General features: G+C 31.5%; 1 protein-coding gene across 1 annotated transcript; it reads left to right on the forward strand.

Moving 5' to 3' along the window:
* Positions 1-5,652: 5,652 nt before the first annotated feature.
* On the forward strand, positions 5,653-25,733 carry LOC124533385 (serine/arginine repetitive matrix protein 1-like). The gene is made up of 5 exons (XM_047108618.1): positions 5,653-5,859; positions 20,311-20,473; positions 21,130-21,956; positions 22,449-22,593; positions 23,953-25,733. The coding sequence occupies exons 2-5, from the start codon at positions 20,320-20,322 to the stop codon at positions 24,081-24,083; spliced, it is 1,257 nt and encodes a 418-aa protein (XP_046964574.1). The 5' UTR covers positions 5,653-5,859; positions 20,311-20,319; the 3' UTR covers positions 24,084-25,733.
* The last annotated feature ends 199 nt before the right edge of the window (positions 25,734-25,932 follow it).

Here is a 25,932-nt window from a genome sequence, read left to right on the forward strand (position 1 = left end):
TGTGCTTTGATAGTCGGAATAAATATAGTATATATTTATATTAGTATGACTTGTATAAAAACTGTTTCCGATCTTATGTGATCTACAACAACATTGCTGTTCAATTATATCTTTGTTAAGAAACAGAGGATATTCCCAGATACGAACAGTAAAGTTAAATTGGACGTTGTAATTTTGATTCATTCAAATTGGATCGCACATTTAATTGAATAGTCTAATGATATACATTTAAGTTGATTTGATTGCAATTCTATCATCCACGGATTGAAAAGAGCCAGTCAGGCTGCGTGAAGGTCATGTAACAATATTGTAACCTTGAATGAGCAACTCGCTTCCTTTGTAAAGAGTAACAAATTAAATTCACATTGATTGCTATTATATAATACTAAGTAATTTTCTGTACGACTTTTATTGTATGTTGGAATACATTTGCCCATCTCCCTATATAATATTAAACACTGCTTCACGGAATTGAAATTTAAACAATAGAGATAGCTTTTGCATTTTAAATAACAATGAATTAATAAAAAAGTTACCCCGTCAGAGTTTTTTGTGTTTATAAGAGTATAAGCTGTCCTTTTTCGAATGCGTGCATCTCTGATAAAAGTATGTAAAATAACATAATCATATTAGTGAGTTACATGGATTAAGACGTGAAAGCGTAATTAATTAACAGACTCACTTTCGCATTTATAATATATTATGTAATGTGTGTTCGTATATGAGCAATATTAATTCTCGTACAGTATAAACCGCGAACCGAATCTATTGCGAGTATAGTTATTTGTGACTAGTAATTGCACATTCCACGGGAGTGGCAAAAGGCGTGTCGTTCTCAGAACTTGAACTCAGATGTTTGTATAAGGAACCCTTTGTTGTTGTTACAACTCTTATGAGAAAGAAAGGTGTAATGAACGGGAGTTCAAGAGCTACGGTGATGAGACTGTCATGGATGTTTGCATTTGAAATATTTTTCTTTTATCAATATGGAAAGCCGAGATGGCCCAGTGGTTAGAACGCGTACATCTTAACTGATGATTGCGAGTTCAAACCCACACAAGCACCACTAAATATTCTTGTACACAAATTGTTTATAATTCATCTCGTGCTCGGCGGTGAAGGAAGACATCGTAAGAACAACCTGCATGTGTCTAATTTCATCAATATTCTGCCACATCTGTATTGTGATTTTTAAAATTCATTTTGTATGTATTTTTATTTTCATCTCGTGAATAAAAACAATAAATCATCCAACCTGCACGGGCACATGTGGGATTAAATCTAGCCATAGGATGAATTTCAAAATTCTATAAGAGTTAAGAAAGAAGCATTTGTTCAACAGTAGAACATTTACGCAATGTTACAGTGAATAAATTTCATCCAATTATTTGATTTAATAGCCAGCAAAAATTTTGTAATTATTTAAAGATTTTATAGGACGCACATGAACACAATAAAAAAGAGTTAACAATTTAATACAGTAATAACAAGTACAACGAATCATTCGTTTCTATACCTAAGCTGTGAGTCCGTTGTGTGAACTGTTATTATAATTCCAAACTGCTTCCGCACCGCGCAGCGAGCCAGAACAATAACATACCACACTATCGCAGTAAACCTTTTGATTTAAACAAATATTGAAGCCTAAAAAACTAAACAATACGTGAACTTACACAATACCACACTAGACCTACATCAGATTAGGATACTAATAAAAATGTTTCAATTATAATTCAAAAGTGTATCGTATATGACATTGACATTGTATATACAAGAAAAACAGAAATTTTCATTGAAAGTTATCATTGGTAAGTATCCAAACAGGTGGCTGACGAGTTATATCAATCAAGTACCACTACACAATACAATTTATTTCGAATAGTGGTTGCTTCAATTAAGAGAAAACCTATTTAATCCATGTACTGAATAAAATGGACTCAATAATAGATTATATTGTTATCAGCTCATCGTGCCAAAATGTGTGCACAATTTCAAATCAATTGGATTGTAGGTTGAGTGAAATTTGTTTAAAATTATATATTGCAATATTTTAAACATACATCCAACAGCTAAACGAATGAATTAAATATTTATGTGTGCTATATAATTAATACATTCTTACCTTGATATAGCCATAAACATTTTAACATATTACATAAATAATACATTCATAGATATTTATTTAGATATAATAAAATAATTATACATAAAGTACTCTGCCCAAATTGTATTCAATACTTTATTAGAGGTTACAATGTGCCCAGAGTTTTAAAGCTTCCATTTGTCTAAAAAAATAATCTAAGAAAGCTAAGATATATAAAATAAATACGACTAGATTTCAAATTCTTAAGAGATTATGGCTTAGTTATTGAGAGTAAATTCTCATTAAACAAATTCTAAAAATTAAAATTGTTTTTCACTTTAAATTTTTTTTTGATATCGGTATTTTTCTTTCGATAAAAAAAATACTCTTGATCACATTGAGTGATGGTTCAAGTTACATTATTCGTCGTATAAATAAACATTAGTGTTATATTCATCATCATTTCGTATTAATTAAACAATAAATATTTATTTTTTGACATTGCACATACCTCTCACATGCCAGCGAGGCTTCTCAAAAGTCGTTAGCTAGAGTTCAACCAAAACAAAACAAACGTACACACCTATTATAATCATGTGCCAGACCGAAATACGGGACGATACAGTGTGATTCTACATTTTATTCTTATTTGATCTTTGATCATTTTATTTACGAAAACCTTTTATACGAAATACAATAACAGTATTACATAAAATATAAAACTTAAATCTAGAATAGGAGTATTTTGGTACACTATGTTTTTTTCCTACTTATTTGGTTACAAATATTGCACTTAATTTTATAGAATGTAATAGGATTATTCTTATCTTTAAAGATCGTTATACATTAGGAATACTTTTGTTTTAATTTCCCCTTATCAGTATTTAGTTAGGAAAAGATCTAACTACAAAAGATAGCATTGTGTATTATCTATCGCGTAGTATTTCAATTTTTTCAATGGAATTTACAATAATACAGTTTACAAAAAAGTCATAAAGTTTTCTATAAACAAAAGAATTTGTAACTTTTTGGAAACGGACTAAATGTAAACTATGTTATAGTAAAAGCCGCACTACTAAAAAGTTGTTATTTATATTGAATTTTATACAAATTTTCATTATTATTGTGTTATTCTTTTAAATTAGGCACGTCAATTGAATGATGACCTCAAGCTGTAAACTTTGTAAAAACCTTCAACCGTTACTTACAATATCAATGCGTTACAACCATGGAATTCAATATGTTATGACCCCTGTGTCTTTATTTACATTAACCTACATACCCTCAAGCCAAAACCAGACGGGCTCGCAAATAGCTCTGCCATCAGGTCATAATAATTTATAATCGCTAACGCTACTTGTGTCCAGCCTGTATATGATATGGTTAAACCACAGTATAACATGCCTAACTTCACACACAAGAGTCGTGCGCGTGCCCCTTCCAGACGGCGCACGCGCAGGAAACACGCGCCGCTAACCCACGAACGGTTTGCCCCATGCAGTTATGGACTTGACAAACGCCTTATAAAGTTTGTAGGACAAGCCGTCTTATATAAATAGAATTGTGATAACGTAGATGCAATTTTTAATACTACAAAAATCAAGCCATTAATACATTGCTATACTCCTTAGAAGTAATAAATGAAAAATATTTTAAGTTTAAGAGCGGGTATAAAATTAAATTGAAAATTTTTGTCTTAATGTCATACAGATGAATTAGGATCGAAGTTAAAAATAAAATATCGCATATATTAAATTATTATTTATTTAAAGGATTAAAATTCTGTTCATATAAAGTTTGGACTAAAATGTAAAATCATGAAGATAATGCCATGTTCAATTATACAAATCTGAAATCGAAACTTACTGAAGTCTGAATAATATTGATAGCATGAATAAAACAGGAATTTCGGTATGGAAATCTTAACGGCAGCCTTGCAGACGCCAGCTTGGGCGCCAGACGGTACGATTACATACTATACCTACGAACCTTGACAGCATTCGATATTATAATAGAATTATTATATGTCAAGCGATTGCTTCTCATATGCAGCAGTGTTTAGATTTATCACTAAAAGTTTATTGTTGGTTTGTTTGTTGTTTGTCTCTTTAAGATTTATGTAAACTATATAATTAAATAAATATTTTCTAAATTTAAAAAAGGCTAATCAATTAAAAAAAATTGATTTCGATACCGATTGTGTCGATAGGTTTCATATTTTATGAACGTAATATAACACCACTAGTTCATAGCGTTAGCTAAAATGAAATATACGGGTATGCGAATGCGTGCCTCAAATATGAACTGCAGTGTATTTCTTCGATTGAGGACTGATATATGACTCATGTATAATACATTCCTTGGTTGATATTTTGATCATGAAAAAATAGTTCTTTTTTTTAAATTTAAACTAACAAGAAGATTTCCAAATTGGCCATTTGATAATAAGTGACCGCCATCGCTTATAAATATTGTCACTATAAAATTTATTAAGCATTTCTTAATAAAATAAAGTAAGGTATTAAGTCACTTGAAAATTAATAACAAATAAACCATTTTGTTTATATCTGAACCTTTTAAATATGGCTACTGTAGAGTCAATTTTTGTATAACTGAACATTGACCAAGATTCTCTTAATTGAATATATACTTTAACTTTATGAATGACACTGAAAAAAGATAATATCGTATACCGAGACCCAACAGGAATGTGTTAAATACTTATACAAATTTTATTTAAAAGCAAACAGTATCAAACGTACGACAAGTGGCAAGAATTCAAAGCAGGTTTTTGTAAGCTGTTTAAAATCATTCATTCCTTTGAGCGGTTCCTCATACGATAAAAGGGTCCTGGGGATACGTTGCGCAGGTACACAGTCTTCTTCTTTCTATTAACAATTTTTTTTCATAGACAAAGACAAGACATTTTTAAGTACCTGTTGCTGCTCTATTTTCGCAGATGAAAAAATAAAACGGTCGTTTGTACTGGGCAAGACATTTTATACATATTTTTTCAACAAATCAGTTAAAACTATGAAGATTTTACAGAAGAAAGTACGAATAACATTTCTTCTCTTGTGTATATCAGAATAGTGTATTTCACAAAATTAAGTAAATATACATATTTACCACTGATATATGTAATTAATGTTATTTTAAGATATACGAAAGCTGTTATTTGATTAAATTTAAAACAAGTTTCTTAAAGTAGTACGTGTACCAAAATAAGTTCATATCATTCAATTTGTTGGTATAAATTATCTCGAATGCGTCGAATATTATTATTTACTTTTAATTTGACATCAAATGGCGGCAATTTTCGTAATACGCTCAATCAAATTTACACAAAAATTAGACTTTAATTCAAAGTATTATTTATCAGTTATACGAATAGCACTACCTATATTTACCATAACATATCGTCGTCCTTTTCCTTACTATGATTCATAATATTTTCGTCTCGGTTCTAACGCCCTATTTACAACCGTACCGAGTATAAACAATTTCTTCAACGGTCGCGTAGCTGCGTAATTTTTAAGGTTATGAATATGTTAGTATTAATTCAGCCGTTGGTGGAGACGAACGTGCTGACGGCTGTCACTGTCGCGTGCATCGCTTCCATAGGATCGATACGCGTAAAGTTGAGTGCATCTGTGCTTCGAACGAAGTTTTAGACGATAAATTAATACGATATCGAACATATCGGAATGACAGTGGATTCCAGGGAAAAGTTAATCGAAGTACTGGATTTCATCACAGTGTCAAATATTTATTTGGTATGTTATTATTATATAGTGTTATATAAACTTACTATTAGAATATTATTTAAGTAAACTGTCTCAAATACCATACTATTGTTTTCATATGTTTTTGTATATTATTCATAATAATCATAAATTTATAATTTTGAATGTAACGGCTATTTTCAAATAATAATCTCGTTGAGAAATATTTGTTTTCATTTAAAAACAAAATAAATAAAACGTCTATCTTTTTAAATTCAATTTAATTGCTCATTATGAGCTATAATACTTGAAGCTTAAATACTTTACAATTATTCATAAAACTTTATGTATAAATACTGTACAGAGTATGCTGTTCATATTTGATTCTTTTTCGATCAATGAAATTTAACGTACTCTTCAGTCAGCTGGAAAACTGATACGTAAATGTTTTAAAAAACATGTCTAGCGAAAGTGCATAGCATTGGGGTAATTCGTCCCCTTATAACTTGGCCCCTCACAGTCGCCACACTCCGGTAGACAATTGTACCAAAATTCCGTCTGCATCTACTGTTCTCTTATTACAATTATATAAAGGATATAATCCTTTGTACTGGATCATGGAAGTATCAGTCAGCTCGCAGTGTATTCATGCAACACCCTCAGTTTATTACCTATACAGCATGCATATTGCGGTACCTATTGTAACACACATCAATCCATTAGACGATTAATTCATAGTATTGTTATAACACCCTTTGTTGTGCAAATGATGTCTTGCGGATTACCTAACCACTTACCTAACAAACATAGTATTACAATATTTAATCTGCTATGGTAAATTAAAGACACTTTGAAGCTTGTGATCATGTTTATGGTAATGTCTTTGAGACCGATTTCAGAAGATAATCTACTCTAAGAGGAATTAACTGCGCAGGAGTTACTCCATAACTTTGCGTGTAATATTTTGATTTGAAACACACATTTTCGACAGGAACGCAATCTGACACAACTGGTCAATTTTCTGCCAAAGTCTTTAAGTGATATTAACCCTGTCAATTTTAATTCCTTACTGCTACTGAGAAGCTCTTTTTGAGAGATAAATCCAGTAACTTTTACGGACTCTACCCGGGTGATGAACTCAGAACTACAAGGTCTGAAGCCACTATAATCTAGCCACTGGGCCGACGAGCCAGTCGTAGATCGTTAAATGTCGTTTTTAATTAAATTTACATATGACTCATTTTCTTATCCTTGCTTATAGCTCAACATAATATGTTCCTTATTGAAAAGAAGGCGTTAGGTCATTACCACAACACATAAACAAGATCCACCAATTATGGCAATGTGTGGGTTTGGCTTTTAACAAATGTTTCTGTTATTGAGTAGATTTGAATACAACCAGACAACGCTATATTCAGTACGTATTTGCGGCCCCATTATTTGCAAATTAAACATATACCGACTATAAATAAGTTATCAGTTCTGTAAATTGAAAATACATGACATTTTGAATATATGTACACCTTTATACAAGTAATAATCATTATTATTACTACTTAAATACTACTACATATTACATACTTTATAAAGTAAGAATAGTATGATAATTTGGTTAAAATGTTAAAAAAGAAGCCCAGCAAAATTAATTCGTCAAAATTACTTTTCGGTTCTTTTTTGACTCGTCGTTTAATATTTTAATAAATTACAATTAAATGTTTTATAAGTAATAAAATTAAACCTTACCTCGGCATATTTTGTTTCTATAAAAAGGCAGAATAGTGTTGCTAGGTGTAATAAATAAGCAAACTAAACACCAACTTGATAAAATACTTGTTAAAATAACTTAAACATCTGTTTTCATCTCACGGCCTGACTAAACGTTACTTTGAGGGTGTTTAATTAAACAACGTTTTTTTCTATTTCTAGAAGACTCAGTTATGTTGATAAAATTTTTATTTATTCTATAGTCACGTCGTATTTCGTAAGGACATTTTAACAAATCAGAAATTAGTATATTTTTCTTTTTCAATGACATTTAATCTTTTAGTTATGTAATTTTATAAAAAATAAAAAAAACTTAATATATTCATATGTATTTTGATATTTGGAAGAGTGCATATTGATAATAATACTCGTATTATCACACAATATCATAATTCTATTTTTCATTTGTCAAATGTCAATGTCATCAAATTATTATTCGTAAATCGCATGTTCATGTAAATGTAATATTTACTGAGTCTAGAAGTAGTTATCCATGTGTACATGTTTACTTACATGTGTCATGTTTTAACAATGTATTATTATTTAATAAAATGCTCTATTAAAATATATAGGAAGTAGTATGATCGTTTTATGTGCAACAAGATTATTTTTATTTTCATCTGATACGAATAAAAGCATTCCGTTTTAGGAGTCGATGATGACAAAGATTGACTAAACATCGAAGATATGATGTGGGGTTTAGCTTTATTCCAAATCAGCGAAGTCCTTGATCTATAACAACCAAGATAACATTTGACGTGTATCTACATTCTGCAACCTTTCACGTTATTACAAGTCACGACACTCGACACTAAAAGACTGCACTAATATTCAGTTTATATCAATACAATTATTATTGTACAATTTAAGGTTATAGTGTTGCCACATACCAAAAATAAACTTTATTAAATTACATGCATGGGCAGAGGATAACATATGTTAAATAATATATTTACAATATCCGAATATTTACGTTCTATTCCGTTGGTTCACCTTAAAATCAGTAGGCCAAATAAAAAATTGGCTAATGTATCGAATATTCTGCCTAATTTTCTTATTATTAAAATTTTATTGAGATATCAACTTTAAGAAAAAGTGTATTTAGTTCCTAGGTTATCTTAATTCTCAAATTATAGTACAAAAGGAAGATTGAGATGGAACAACAAAAACGAATACAAATTACTGCTAATGCGTCAAAAGTGCTGTCACTTCAGTAGCTAATTATGCAATAGATATATTTCTTTTGTTCCTGCTTAATCTCCCTCTTTAGGTATTTCTGTCTTATTCTAAAGAAGAATACTTTTTGCCGAATAATTTATTTTTTGTGGATCACTAAGAATTTTTTACTTATTCGATATGGATTTTATACTAAACTTTAGTTGACTATTTAAAAGTCAAATTGATCATCACTGTTCTCGCAAATTTTAGGCATCAATAATAGATTTAATTATTTCCTAATCCTTTTTATATATTGAACATTTACCCTATATAAATTAATTAAATTCCTAAACGTTAACAAGCATAAGATACAATATATCATAATTAATACATTATAATACAAATTCTTCATAAATTAAAAATTTTCGTACACCATGCTATCTTTGTCAATATATTTAAACAATATATGAGCATATACTGGCGTTAAAAACTGTAACACAGTGTACGTATATATATCTTTTAACTGAAGAAGGCGCGCCCCTCCACACTTAATCATCAGCGTGCTTTGGGATGACTGACGCTCGTACTAATTAGCTGTCTTAATTTTGTGTGACATAACTAAATTAAGAATAAAGACAAAAAAAAACAAATTGGATTATGTTATTGATTACTGCAAGCCGATAATTTATAGTGGTCGTGGATGAGAGTCTACATATACATAAAACAAACATTTATTTAGTTTTATTTGCTTACTATCATTACAATTTTTTTTCTTTAATTTCCTAAGCAACAAAAAAAATTTACATACAAAGCCACAGGCATGACCAATCTTCACATAATGTTATATGTTTATATTTATTGTACCTACTAACAACTATTCAAGGCTACAGTATGTTTGTATAATATGTTGCCATGTCTTAGTGTTGCTTATTTATAAATTCACTTTGGTTATTCATAAAGGTTATAAAGAACAGCTTAATAGGCTTTACATTCAAGCCGACTGATGTCGATTAATATCGTATAAATCTTGAATTGTGATTTGATTCTGATATTATTGAAACTACTAATAGACCGGGAGATGATAATGACAAAATGTTTGGTCATTTGTACCAGTATGGCGGTTCTTCAGGAGTCTAATCACGTAAAGGCAAAAAGGAAAATGATGGTCGTAGCGCTCGCACCGGCGGCCCACTCGCGTGGGCATTAACCGAACGCGTCAGAAAAATAACGAGTGTCGAACGATTTGTTCCACAAAAATGCTTGTATTTTCAGATAGTCCAAAAAAAAAAAAGTAGCCATACTTCTCGGGTGGGGCTTACAGCCCGCCATACCAACGCGAATACGTTAATTTTAATAAAACAATTCAACCATTTGTACCAGGCTATTTTTTGCATAGCTAATCATCGTCGAGTAGCCATTCACGAAAATCACCTTGCCATACTTTTCCGACTGTTCCCAATGGCCGCCATACCACTGCAAAGGCGTAATTTTTTTTTTATCGCCAAACGATTTGTACCAGTATTGCATTTGGATTTTTTGGAAAGTATTTGGTAAAATGTAACCGTTATTATTTTTCCCATATTTTTAGTAGGGGGAAAAAGTGCTGCCCTTCTTGAAATACTTTATTATTTAACCCTTTTTTAAAATACGACTGTAAAACACGTAAAATCATTTTTTTCATCATGGCATCAAATATATTCTCATCATTTGGATGCAATTGTACGTAAAAAAATATTACAGATTATATACATGGGGCGGGGATGACTGTTGGACTTGAGCTAAAAGGTGAAAAAGAAAAACAAAATTGGATGATTTGTACCAGTATGGCATTTGGATTTTTGGAAATTGTACGATACAATGTGACCATTATTATATTTGCCATACTTGTAGTAGAGGGATAAAGTGGCGCCATACTTCATCAAAGATCAGGTTTTTATCTTTCGACATGTTTTCAAGGTACAAGACATAAGATCATTTGTTACAGTATGGCATCATCGTATTCGGTTTATTTGGATAAAATTGAACCTAAAAAAAATAATCCCATACTATAACTATATTATGCAACATAACATCTGCTAATAAGGCAAGATTGCCGCCACCTAGGTGTTTGAAACTTTGTATTTATATTCGTTAAACCTCAAACTTACAGGAAAAATTAGTGCCATACTGGTACAAATCGTTCGAATTAGGAATAAAATCTTACGATTTTGAAAACATATTGTTCACATTCGCCGCCTCCCACAGGTATGGCATTATCAGACTTCTATTTTATGATCATACAGGGAACTGTTAAAAAAAGTTTCAGGGTGGTACAAATCGTTTGGCCATATAAAAAAATTACTCCTTTGCAGTGGTATGGCGGCCCTTAGGAACAGTCGGAAAAGTATGGCAAGGTGATTTTCGTGAATGAAATGGTTGAATTGTTCTATTAAAATTGATGCATTCGCGTCGGTATGGCGGGCTGTAAGCCACACCCGAGAAGTATGGCATTACGCTACCGCTTACTTCATTTTTTTTCGACTATCTGAACATACAAGCATTTTTGTGGAACAATTCGTTCGACACTCGTTATTTTTCCGACGCGTTCGGTTAATGCCCACGCGAGTGGGCCGCCGGTGCGAGCGCTACGACCATAATTTTCCTTTTTGCCTTTACGTAATTAGACCCCTGAAGAACCGCCATACTGGTACAAATGACCAAATATTTTGTCATTATCATCTCCCGGTCTATAATCTGTCACACAAAATTTTTTTACTAGAAAAAAAAAGTTTGACGTTCGAACATTTAATTTTGTATTAACTCTGTGTACTTTTTTTTAACTATAAATAATATATTGACTGTCAAAAAAGTAGAGCTAAGAAATATATTACGTCCCACATAATGATAAAATTACTCATCACAACTAAGAACTAGAGTAAAGAAAAAATCACACGGAAGATATTAATTAACTACACTATTTAATATAAATCGAAATTCATCGTCTTTAGATAAAAAGATAAGAATACAAGTACATTGTAATATACGAGAAAACTAATATGTTAGGTCTCCCACGTCCGATAATGAAGCCCGCATGCGGACAATGGCTTCTTTATGTATCGAGATACATATACAAGAGGACGGTCAACGACAGTGCTGAATAGATGAAGAATTCCTGAACCGGCACTCGACAACGACAGCGCTGTTCTTTGTAAAGATTTTTTGAACCGTAGACAACACGTTGACGAGTAATATATTTAATATTTGTTCGACACAAGAATGTTTAAATATACTGCAAAATCTGTTGATTCCAGTTTTAATAAAAATTAAAAGAGCTCATATTATTTTTAGTTACACGTGGATATTATCATTTGTATAAAACTATGGTAGTACATATTTGGTTGTATCTCATATTGTTAGGAGTTGCACTATAATCAATAACATCAATAAATAAAACAATCATTAAACATGAAAGTTATCATTTTTGTTTATAATTTAAATCACAATATCAATAACAACGCCTCAAATCAGTCAGAAATAGACTGTGTAATAATAACTAGAAAGTTAGCTCTCGATATTACTTTCCTTTGCTTATTGATTGACAGATATTACAAAAGAAGTTTTTATATTTTAAATAAAACAATTTGTACATTGTGGTATTTGTACTAATTAAAGGAGGTTTTACTTTTTACATATAAGAAACTAATTTGAATTAAATCGTATTATATAATATCAACCTATCAAAATGTATTTATATTTTAATACGAGTCTGCTATTATTCTTATTTATATGCTGAAATTAGTTTCGAATTATTAAGAAATGTAACAAATGTTTTCAATGAAATCATTAGTATATATACACCATTGAAAAATACTGAGTGTAGTCAATTGTTTATTTCCCATTAATTAAATTCTTTAACATTAATCAAGAGAAAGTACGTAAACATTATACAGATACTATCTGATTTTCTAAGGGCATTCATAAGGGCTTTATAAAGCATACGAGATATGCATCTGGGGGAATGAAAGCTCTTACCATTAAATTCATTCGTTCGCAAATCCCGATAGCGACATGTCAAAGTCAAAGCTTGCATACAGATGGTTTAGAAATTAATATTTTAATTCTTCTTCTTAGTTATTTTCCTATTTTTTCTACCTGAAGGATAAGTGTTGTCTTAACGATAAGATCCATTGAACATACTACTGGTCTATATTCTATTTTTAAATTTCAAAAGTCTACAATAAAGTTCTTTGTAACTTTCCAGTAACATTCGAAATACTTTCAACTTTCCTATTTTTCGTGATGCATTGTTTGTAAACGAATCAAAGATGTTAGTAAAACGCACGTACAATTTCGACGTATGCAGTTCAAACGTTGATTAAACGGACTGCATTCATAGCCATATGCATTATACTATCTGTTCCAATGAAGACCCTTACTTCATTGTCTAAATAGTTACCCAACATAGACTATATGTCTATCCTTCGATTTTTAAATTACACACGCAATTTCTTCAAAATATATATATACAATTCGCAGTATGATTTTATTCTTTGCTATTGTATACTTTAACTTACGAAATTTATTTTCTTAGAAAGTAAACTAAATGAACCATGGACAATTCAAAGTTCAGAGATCTTATTATTTATTAAAGTAATTACACGGATAAGTATAACTTTATATCTTTTTATTTAAATTGTATGTACCTAGATACTAAAAAGTATTCAAATATTATTATACCGGGATTTCAGAGGTTCAATGAATGTCATCACCAGAAGTGGTTTTTTATTCACCCAGTCAATTTTCGTTATAAAAAATCAATGCAAAACAATTGACTTTATATACCCAGATTGAACGTCTATGTAATATCCATGAAAGAAGAGCAGGGCAAATTAATAAATACACATGTATTTCAAATATATGTAATTAAACGAGTTGCAACATCTCTAGACAAATATTCCAAATAATTAAGCTACAAAATACCAATTATAACATAATTTCTCTCAATGAGAGAAGAGACAAGACCTCAGTTTAATTATCGCTAGTTGGTTTTATTTGGACCACTTTTGGGCCTCATTAATCAAGTTACACTTGATTTTGCTACCTTTTTGTTACATAAGGTACTATTTTCGTTATACTATTTCGGTAACATTCAACACAATAGTATCGCACTTTCTTATTAAAAAACAAACGTTGGTATAACTAGAACAAACGATTTCACCTGAGAAAAAATTAATAAAGGTGACTGAACAACATAATAGCAAGTACAAACCATCATTTCCCAGATACGTTGAATGAGATCTAGAGCATCGGTGATGAAAAGATGGTACACAGCATTGCGTGTACTGTAACTGCACATTGTAGATTTGTCAGTTAGATTATTGTTTATCTATACAAATATTAAAAATAACTATTGAACCAAATTCGAATTATTTTTGTATGAAACAGGCTTGAAATTCAAAGGGCATAATTTTTTTTATAACTAACACTTAAAATGCAAGTGAAGCAACAGGCGACAACTAATATCAAAAACTCTGTCTATCTCTTTATATAAAAGCGTGTATTTTATATGAAAAAATAATAACGATGTATCTAAAGTAGTGTTAGTTGTAACTAAGAAAAATTACCTAATGTGCGATCGCTACAAGCTCGCTGTGACAATTGTACCGTGTTCGTTCTACTTACGCTAAGAAAACATAAAACGCTTTGAAAGAAGTCAGAAATAATTAGTAGCTATATCTTGCTTCGTTCTAAAATATAGCTAGAAATGTTAACGTTCTTTCATTATGTTTAAACAAACTTTTTACTTAGACAAAAGGTCATACATAATATTTTCTTATATATATTGTAAGAGGTTTGTTTATTTTATATTTTTCGTATTTGTACAAAAATACTTATTTGGGAATCGATATGGGACTTTCACATAAGGGTTATAGATGCCAATAACCCCAAGCCAGTGAAAGTTGTATAATAAATAAAATAGGAATAAAGATAAACAAACCAAACAAATAAGATTTTAGTATTTAATGCAATTTGATCAAAATTTACTCAAAATAACGATACCAGATACGTCGACGTATAAAACATTATTTTTCCGCAAAGCCATAGTAAATAACGTAGATTGTTTAAGCAATTACATATATCGCGTCAATTTACTTTCAAATGTATAGGTTTGTCAATTTAATAGAAGACCATATAACACTATATATACATAATATATGATTTCTTAGATTGTTTGACTCGTTGATTTTTATAATAGTTTATAATAGCTTCCCCTCACTTCACTTATCACTTGTTTGTTAGTTCGCAATTTTTTTCAGTGAAATTCCTTATCGAAATATTTATAAATATTTTGATAAGGCTAACACATGTTTGTTGGGGATTATTTACCATACGCTACTGGGCGTGTTAGATCAAGCCGAATTATATCTATAATATGAAATACCGAATAATAACAGCGTAACACTACAAATTTTTGATACTATATAAGAGCTGAGATGGCCCAGTGATCTTAATAAAATTCCGGGTTCAACCGCAAGCAAAAATCTCAGAATTTTAATGTAATAATCTATTTTTTGTTTATTATCCAATACGTACTGCGTGGTGAAGGCAAAAATCGTGAGAAACCACGTGTTTAGCAGCGTTGTGAAATAAGCATTAAACCTCCTTCTCATAAATGGAGTAGGCCAAGCCCAACAATGTGGCATTTATAAACTGTTGCTTTGAATTTATATACAAATAAAAGTGTGAATCTTTCGAATGTGTCTACGCAAACAATACTAAACTTGGGCCACATTCCACAGGCCCTGTTGTACCACTATCGCCCTCGTAGTTACGCATAAATCTCAGTTTCGTTAATAAGTGTGGGCGCTGAATAGACACGAACCCGTTACACGCAACATAAATACTTATTTAACTTTACCATGATCGAATGTCTTAATGTTCAGCATTTACTTGGTATTTTAACGCCGTGGCGGTAGGTAACATAAAACGCATGACAAATATCATTGTGGTTTGTAATATACTCATTGTGTTCAAGCTTAATGACTGTCATCAGCAAGATTTGTAATGACCACATTCTGTGGTTACGATAAAATAATTTTAAATATGCTTATTTATTTGTACACGATATTGTTGTACTTTAAACCGATTCTCATTTGTTCTCATCTTAATCGGAGTTCTCTGCAAATGCTAGGAATTTCTTCATGAATGTGTGTCCAAACATAAGTGCAATCTACTTTCGCAATCTTATATTGTGATGGAATGACAATTCGACACGACTGGAATTAGTTAAGGCATAACACACTATAGCATAACAAACTATGGATATCTGGGTTTCAACTCAGATATCGGGACCTTATGATCTTCAGCTGGTTATTATGCCAGCGAGGTGGTCAACAGAAAAAATGTTGCTATAAAATGGATGTTGTTTTCAAATAGTTCAATTTCTGAAGTCATAGTTTTTCTTTATGCAATAACAAAGTGGGTGCACTAATAACGATGATTAAAAGTATTTAACACCTGCGAACGCCCTTCTGGGCATTGTTAATTAGCTCACAAATAACGGAAGCACTGTTCCCTTAACTAATTCACACGTTTTATTATGCGATATGAGGTAAACGAACCTCATTTAGAACTGATCTAAATATGGTAATATTAATTACTGTAAATCATCAATCAAATATAAATATATTATATAAAAATGTTATGTAGACGAATGAAATGGCGTTAGAAATATTATAAGTTTTTTGACCTTACATCGTAAAATGTTGAATACTAGATGTTGGATGAGTAAATACATTATACGATATCCAAACGATGTGATCAAATACAGATGTTCCCAACTCAAGATTCATCGCATCTGGCATTCGTGTTTAAAAAACCAAACTACTACTACTCTTTTAAAACAATATATTTCTTATTAATAGATTTGGTTGGATTTCTACTCGCTGATTATTTTATCATTATTGTCAGATTTGTGACAGAGCTTTCACTTTTGTATATTAATGTCACATTTGTTTGTCAACCGAAAAATTAAGAATTTGTACGTTTATAATTTAAGATGCAAGTAATATTAAAAATACTACTTACTACGAAGTTAACAAAGATTTATTGTACAAGCGAGCGACTCAAAATTTAAAATAAAACGATGGACACTGAAGAAAAACACTAGAAACATACGTTTAAAAAGAACAATTATCAATAGCTATTATCATTTCAATTCTTCATTTAGACTAGCGGGAAATGCTAGACTTGCATAAACTGTTGGCCGGAAGAGCAGTGACCACCGGCGGCCGAATTCGGCTCACAACGGTACCGACCGGCGCAAATTAACGATGCTTTCAGACCGGCTGCGCTGATACTTTCTTTAATATCATAGAAACACAATCTAATATTTATCACCATTACATTGATAGACAACAGCAAATTCGAAATATAATATAATTATAAAAAAAATTATACAGCTCTTAAATTTATCTTAGAAAAAATCCATTATTAATTGATCGAAATCAAACGACAATATTTATATTTAATTTCGGTAGAGTAAGACAAATTCAACGAAAAGAAAAGAAAATAGATTTAATCGCGATCAATTTGTGGGAAGCATTATTTATACAGAACCAATGGTACGCATTCCTTGCCACTAGCAATATATCTTTCCTCCCTACGAAAATTCAACCGCAGGGCCATTTGATATTAAAGATCGCCCCTGGTCTGAGCAAGCGGGAATTTAATTACACATGTGTATTTATTTCTCCCTGGTGACCACAGTCCTGTAACTAGCAATATTTTTTACGGTTGGTAACCCTTGCCACAGAATTAATATTAATCGCCGCCATTATCCTACATCCTAACGACATACTGTCCCACATTTGGTTCGTTACTGTCAATTTATTTCACTTGGGCCAATCAACCGAATTAAAATAATAATATTAAGAGCTACGTATTAATATTGAATATATATCAAGTTACATATATATATATCCATTATTGTAATAGTACCTACAAGTTACAAGTAAAAATTATTGACAAAAATATTGATATATTATATAATATTTAAATAATATGTAAGCTAACTATTTTTAGCTCATTTTATAAGACATTTTTAAATATGGAACCAATTCACACAAGTACTTTTTTTTTAGTGTTTCATTAGCATGTGCCTAAATTATTATGCTTAATTTAAAAAAAAAGTATACATATTATTTATTAAATCGTTTATAATTAGTGTTTCTACACTAAAATTTCTAATGCTCAAACGACTATCGCTTTAAAAGAGTAATAAAAAGTTCATTTAAAACATTCCGGACTTTATTTATTCCGAACACGCGATCCCAACCGCTCAAGGCCTAGTAAGATTCTTAATTTTCATGGCCAGATGTATAATAGCTATGTATAGGATAATGAACGTGTTCAGTATGGGGAGAACGCAGCCGTTTCTCGGCCGGATATCCGTAACGCACCGGCAGCGGCGCGGAATATTTGAAGCACCGTCTGCATAGATTCTATTTTATAATGAGATTGATTTAAAAAAAGCAACGTTTCAAGTATAAATACAAATAACAAACACACCAATGACTTTATAATAATCATCGTTAAACGAAATTGAAACCTATTGTAAAAGTAATAGAAATTACTATTATTACAGAACTACAACATATTATTTATTTGAATCAGCATCGTTGTCGTGCAATGATACGAAAAGCCAAAGTTCTGACCGACTAAGATATAATGTACCCGATGATCTCCGGATGTTAGTTGTTTGCCCTACCTAAGCCCACGCTGAGTGGGTGTTATGGTGGTCAATCTCTATTTGGTCACTTAGCAAAGTAAACAAGAGCAACTTATTTTAAAATTTATTACAATTACTATAAGAACTATATTAGGCTAACGACAACGTTGTCTCTTTAGTACTGCTTCTGATTTTCTGAACTTAAACGCTTAAAGTATACATTTTTAAATAACATACATATGTGCTAACAACGGCTTATAAAACTTTATGTTATTGATATAAAAACTCTTTCAAACCCAAAATCGAAACGATCTTCATTCAGGTACACTTTATATAAATTTTCATTTTAGAAGATATATCAAAACAACAGTCTATCATTTCATAATGTAGATTTGTTATGTTTTAGTCGACTTATGTAATTATATAAATTAGGAAGCGTTATATAAAGGAAATTTATTTTTGTATTCATACTCCGAAGTGCTTCACATTTAAAGCACATATCAAGAACTAACCTGGCAAACCACACTCGGCTAATAATAGGAACCCTTTCAACTCTTGAGTACCATTTGTTAATAATTATTCTTACAAGTGATTTACGACTGCTGTTTAGTTTAGTTTTATAATAGAATTGATCTTCATCGACTATATTGGAGGATATTAAAAGTTAATAAAATATAGCCTTCGAAAATTTAGTGAAATTTCGTGAAATTGTATGCTTCAGATAAAAGCTTAAAAATCTCCAGTACATTAAAATCGCCAGGTTCACCACCTTTGTGCTCACCACCCAAACAAAAATGGAATCATTAAAAAATATTCAGAAACAAAATTCGAACTTAAGTTAATACATTACTAATAAAATCAGGAATACAATATGATTGATTACAATTCTTAACATTAATTTTTAAGTTATTCGATGTTAGGACTTTGGGTGAGCCCATCTGGGTAGGTATCACTTATCATATATTCTACTGATAAGCAGTAATAGATTGTATTTTAGTGTTCCGGTTTGAAGATTGATTAAGTCAGTGTAACTATATGACAATAAGATCTCAGTTTCCAAAATGGTTAAAATTTCATACGACTTCAGTATGCATGGGCAGCGGTGACCACTTACCACTTGAACGTCAGCCTATTGATATCATAAAATAAATTACCAATTGATATGACGCTTTCAACTTGGTGCTCTGATAATATACTTATTTTGGTTAAATGTTGCAAAACAATTGGGTACTTCTATAACATAAAATTTTGTTATCAACGCGAAGTAACATTAAGAGATAAGCGAGGTGTTTAACCTTCTTTACAGGTGCCTAGACGTCTGCTTATTTGTATTTTTCGATTATTTTATTAATATATATCGCTTTGTTCGATTTTATAAATATTTTAAGACCTATTCACTTTATATAAATAAAAAGGTTTGTGTCAATGTATTGACACTCATAACTTGTATCAATATAATACTTTTGTATTGTTATTATATTTGAGTTAAGGAAAAACCATTTTTTATCTATTAAGCGGATATATACTAGACAAAGTTTTTATGTATACGGTTCATTATTATTACAAACTAGTAGTCGCCCGTGGCTTCAGTCACGTTTTAGAGCGTTTGTTGTCATATGTCAGACAAAATAGTAGCCTATGTCTTTTCTTGGAATCCAATTTGCTTCAAATAAAAATTCATCAAAATCGGTTCAGCAGTTTGGTCGTGAAAGAGCAACAGACAGACAGACAGAGTTACTTTCAGATTTTTAATATTAATATAGATAGACGACCGTCACCTAAGTTTAAATTTATTATATCACAATTATGTAACAAATAATTAAGTAACAATAATACGTTAGTTATTAATATAGCAACTCATACTATTTCAGTAAATAACAATGGGAGCACCTGCGTGGGGGTCCCGCGGTGGCGACCGGCCGCGGCTGCTGCGAATGACACCCCTGCGTCACAGTTTCGCTGCACCCGCCACGCCGCCCGCGCAGCCGCCTCGCACACACGACTATGCATCTGATGCCGATACCAATAAAAAAGGTATAACTAAAACTTTAAATAATTCGTTTACAAAGTAAAGGATTATAAATTGTTTTCAAAAAAGTTTTAAAATAAAAACCCAAAAACAGCAATAGCTTGCACTAGTAAGTTTGGATTAGATACTCAACTCATAGGCCTAGTAGAGTCGATTTTAACTGAAACTCGGCCATTTACCAGTAATTTTTCATTTATAGAATTTTTGCTTATTTATCCCCAAATTCTGTGGTACTTATTAAAATATCTTTAGCATATATTGGGTATATTCTGACCCATGGGTATCCCCACCAATATACACTGGAGTGAATGCGGGGCATTAGCGGGTTATAAATTAATTATTATTTTATTCTTAACTTTAAAATATAAATCAATAAAAAAGTATCGTAGTTTTTACAAATTCAAATTAATATTTGAATTTGTAAAAACTACGATAGTTTTAATTTAAAAACTTAAATTAATTAAAAACCCCAAATTGTAATTCTAAGTTATGTGTTATTCGTAGTATCACTGTTGACCCTAATTTATAATGGCCAAAAATTTATTATGTTTAATTCTGTAGTATAATATTCAATATGATGCCAGCGAAATTTAAAATCATATACCGGTTTGTGCACTGTTACCAAACACGTTAAATTTTAACATACAAAACATTTTTTCAGAAGAAAGCTGGAATGCAAACTTATCTCAGAGATGGAGAAAGTTAAGGCGTCGATGTTCGCGGCTGCGGCCCGGATCTGGTAATCGCGAGCCCAGCCCTGTGAGATGTTCCCCGTCGCCCCCGCGGCCGCCCCCGCACTGCTCCCCCGCACCGCCTTCAAAGCTGTCTTTCAGACATCGTGGTAAAGTATATACCACAGCATCTCTACGTGTGACTAGTGGGGCACCAGATTTACTTCGAGCATTGGGAAAATTAGGTGGTGGATTACGAAGGCGGGCTTTGTCAGCTCACGATGTTCTTGCACCTCCACCGCAACAACCTTCGACTTTTTACGTTCCTAGTCCAAGCAACGGAAGAACGCCATCCTCGCCATCGCCACCTCGACAGAGTGCCACATTACATAGGCGATGCAGCTCTCCTAACGTCTACAGAACAAAAGATAGTCCTCGCGATCGAACACCTCTCATAAATCAAGATGATGAAAGTCGTGATGTTGTTGATTATAGTTATGGATTAGAACGTAAGAAAAATTCTAAAGAAATTAGAAGTAGACCATACAGCGAAAATGTTGAAGTAGAAAACATATACAGAAACGGCTATAACCGGTTGACATCGGAAACTGCAGATAGGGTTTGGGAGGAGCCGTACAGACTACCTCGCGTCCATGCGCGACAAGAACCTATACAGCAACTACGTAACTCTGTAGCTGAGTTAAGAGTGAGCTCTACTCCTCGATCTGCTCGCCCACCACCTGTACCACCTGGCTCAACACCAAAAACAAATAAGAAACCACCTGCACCTGAACCACGTGATACCCACACATTCGAGGTAACAATTTACAATTCTTGTTATATTAGATATCGGCACTTGAACTTATTACTTTACAAGAGATATATACTTTTCAATAGCTTAAGTGTAAAGAGCAAAGTTATAATGACTCAATTAAATTAAATAAAAAATCCTTTATTCACTGTAGAGGCATAACAGACGACCTCCGTGGTCGAGTGGTGTGTACGCCGGTTTTCATGGGTACGCCATTCCGAGGTCCCGGGTTCGATTCCCGGCAGAGTCAATGTAGATTATTATTATTAGTTTTCTATATTGTCTTGGGTCTGGGTGTTTGTGGTACCGTTGTTACTACTAATTTTCCATAACACAAGTGCTTTAGCTACTTACATTGTGATCAGAGTAATAATAACTTATTTATTGATTGTCAAATTAAATACTACCACAGGCTTAACCAGAGAAACTTGACGCTTTTGTTTTATAATTTATTATACTGTATGAATCTTTTCTTATGCTATGTGATGTTAATTCCAGGTACGTTTTACTAAATCAGCCGGAGGCAAAGGACTTGGCTTTAGTATCGTCGGCGGACGTGACTCTCCGCGAGGAGACATGGGTATCTTCGTCAAAACTATTTTCAATAATGGACAAGCAGCAGAATCTGGCTTACTTCGTGAAGGTAAATTTCAGTTACATTTATATAGCCATTAATTTAAACTTCAACCTAGATATTTATCACATAAAGCCAACCACATGTTCGACCAACTTCAAACGAGCTTAGTTAAAAATTTAGGTCATATTTATATTTTATAAATAAATAGCTAACACTCTTTGAAGGAATTAAACTTAAGTTTCCTTGTATTGAGAGACTTACTACTCTAAACGAAAAGTTGTTGTACAGTCGGGGTAAGAAAAGGTTCGTCACCTTAAGATCTATTTTCGTGTGCTCAGTATGAGCGATAATCTGCTTTACCGATCGAGAATGATATATTGCTTCGCAATGATTTGATGTTTAGATTCAAAAAGTACTAAATGTTTACGTATACGTATACGCTAGTACTAAGAGACTTGACAAAGGAATGAATTTGAAAAGTGACGAAGTTTTTCTCACTCTAACTGTACATACTTTTGATCGATATATGTAATAACACTTCTTATTTGTTATTAATGAAAATGGTACCGTTATGATAGTGTTTGTTTTGTGTATATATAACTATTTCCGTTACAAAATACGATATACTTGTACTTACTTTGTAACGGTATTATAGACACTAATAACTAACGTTCCCTTGCAACGGTTTAATAGCAGCTGTACGCAATAAAAAATGACTTCTATTCACCTGCGACATGCAACGCTCTTGTTTAAAGGTTACATAATTCTTATAAGAAACTTTACAATAGTGTAGCTTAATAAAAATTAAAATAATATGGTTGCAGAATATATTTTTTCTATAAATTAAAAATTGTAATAAAGTTTCTAAGCGTTTTTTGAATACTATAACGAGTCGGTCGAAAATATTTATGACGAGGTTTTTTTTGTGAAACAACATTTTTAAATAAATCAGTAATTATAAAATTTTTGATAAATACATTGCTATAACAAATATTTAAGATTTTAACTGTCATCGCCAATTAAATTAATGACCAACAATTTAGTAACTACATTTTTTTAATGTTTAAATCAACATTTATTTTAACTATTCTTAATTTTTAATTTATTATTCTAAAAAATGAAGAATTTGACTGAAACAAATGAATAATAACGTAAAATATCATTTAAATGTGGGTAATTAGAAATTAAATCAAGTTCCTGTGCAGAGCCATACATACTATTCTGAGTGAATTAGTATAATACAATCAAGAATTGATAACTCTAAGGCCCCCTAGTTATTTACATAGTAGATGCATTGACCATGTAACGAGTGGTTTATGCATGTCACTATTTTAGTATCCATGGGAAAAAATTACCACTTACTATCACTAAGTCCATTTGCTCGACTTACTTAAATTAACTAATGACAAATATTGTATATTTCAGGAGATGAAATACTGTCAGTGAATGGGCGAGGCACAGCTGGTTTGACACATAGTGAAGCGATCAGACTGTTTAAAGATGTGCGTGCTGGTCCCGTGATCCTGAGGGTAACGAGACGGGCGCCCGCGCGCTGACTGCCTTGCGCCTGTTGCGGTGACCCGCTTCAGGCGCAACCCAACGTCTCATCCTACTCCACTTTGTAAATAATTACTGTGTATTTTATAATGTAAAATAATGTGATGCCCGATGCTTAAGCAAACTTCTGATTTAGTAAATTGTTATTTGCATTGTAAACTTAAGTATTTCTTGTAGTTAACATAAATTCATTAACTTAGTCCAAAGATGGATACTAAAAAGTTTACATGACAACATGCAAGACCAAACGTCTATATTATTCATAGGTTCGTAATATTATGCGCTTTTTGCTTATGAACATTATTTAAAAATAGAATGCTTTTGATTTCTTTATCGCTGTCACAAAAGCACATGTTATTATATTTAATATATACGTAATTATTGAAGAAGACAAAAATATTAGTCTGTGATAATATTATTCATGACGCAAGTTAAAATTCACTGGCTACTAACTAGCTTTTATTTATTCTATTTTTAAAATTGCAATGATGTAAAAATGACATGTATTTTATATTCATTTAGAATAGATGTATACTAATAAAATTACATAATATTCAAAGACGGACGGAATAGGATGAAAAGTGACACTAAAAAGAATCATGGTAGTTAATATGTGGAAAACAATTTGTTATAAATGGTATATAAGTTTTGTATTGACTGCTACTGTTTGTTTGTTACTATTAACAGTTAAGATTCTAATATAAATATATCTCACTTTAGTGTAATAACTGATAATAATAAGCAAAAAAAATATTGTCACGCTTTGAAAATACACCTCCTAGCATGTAACAATTGTCGCATATGACTCGTGCAATAAATACTTTGACTTTATTAAAAACTTTCACGTAAGTCAATATGTATAAAGAACTCAGCCGGTTCATTAATAATGAATAAAAACATATATTATAAAATCGTGCGTGACTAAATTATACTTAATACAAGGGAGTTCTTTCTAGTAGTTTTATAATCGTGTTTTAAAAGATTTTAAGGTAAAGCTACCAGGAATATAGAAACTATCCCATGACCCAATGAGAAATTCAGTAGTTGACTCTTTATCATTAATCCAAAAATATACGAAAAGAATACGAATGCCATAATGTTTTATCATTTATATAATTCTGTAGAGTACATGCCTTATTTATAGTTATTTCATATTGTTTTCGTGTTCACTTAGCACATTATTAATCTGACTCTACTTCCACAAGCATTTATTTCCGTCCCTCTTTGCCGGCCTTTAAAAGATATAGAAACCTAACAGGCAGATAACAAGTATAGAAATGGGAATTTGTATCGATATTTGTTCAGTAGGATCTCGCATTCCAGTTTCATTTCTTTCAATTATAAATGTTGAAGCTTTATAAATATTATATATATTTGTTGGAAATAATTCTTCCATGTATAATTTAATTATAGTTAAACATATTTATTTGACTATTCATGGCCATTCCTTCTTAGTAAATGTTTGTTTAGAGTACAAAGAACGAGAAATGACAAGAGGCAATTAAATATTTTTGAAATTAATGAGGAATAACATTAAACAAGCTTTTCTGAATTGTCGAGGCGAAACCGAGTGATAAAATTACAAAATTGGCACCTAGCACACATTATGTCTTACAACGTGGACTTGAAATGGGTTCTTCCCTGTTGAATAATACTTTTAGTCAAAACCAATACCATTCCAATTATTAGGAATGATTGGGTATTTTTACTGGCTAGCGATACTTTTGGTCGCCTTTAAATAAATAATATTGTAATAGCGCCTGTACATGCATCGACATTAGATTTACAAATGTATATTAATTTAAGAGAAAATAATAATATTATACCGTTCATAGACTTTTTAACTAG

This window comes from Vanessa cardui, chromosome 1, assembly GCF_905220365.1.
Source record: "Vanessa cardui chromosome 1, ilVanCard2.1, whole genome shotgun sequence".
In the NCBI taxonomy this organism is placed as follows: Eukaryota; Metazoa; Arthropoda; class Insecta; order Lepidoptera; family Nymphalidae; genus Vanessa; species Vanessa cardui.

Bases quoted from the DNA above. Each gene is read 5' to 3' on its own strand.
- LOC124533385 (XM_047108618.1), top strand. From the start codon at position 20,320: ATGGGAGCACCTGCGTGGGGGTCCCGCGGTGGCGACCGGCCGCGGCTG. The intron at 20,474-21,129 runs GTATAACTAAAA...ACATTTTTTCAG, and splicing joins TGCCGATACCAATAAAAAAG to AAGAAAGCTGGAATGCAAAC. The intron at 22,594-23,952 runs GTAAATTTCAGT...TGTATATTTCAG, and splicing joins ATCTGGCTTACTTCGTGAAG to GAGATGAAATACTGTCAGTG.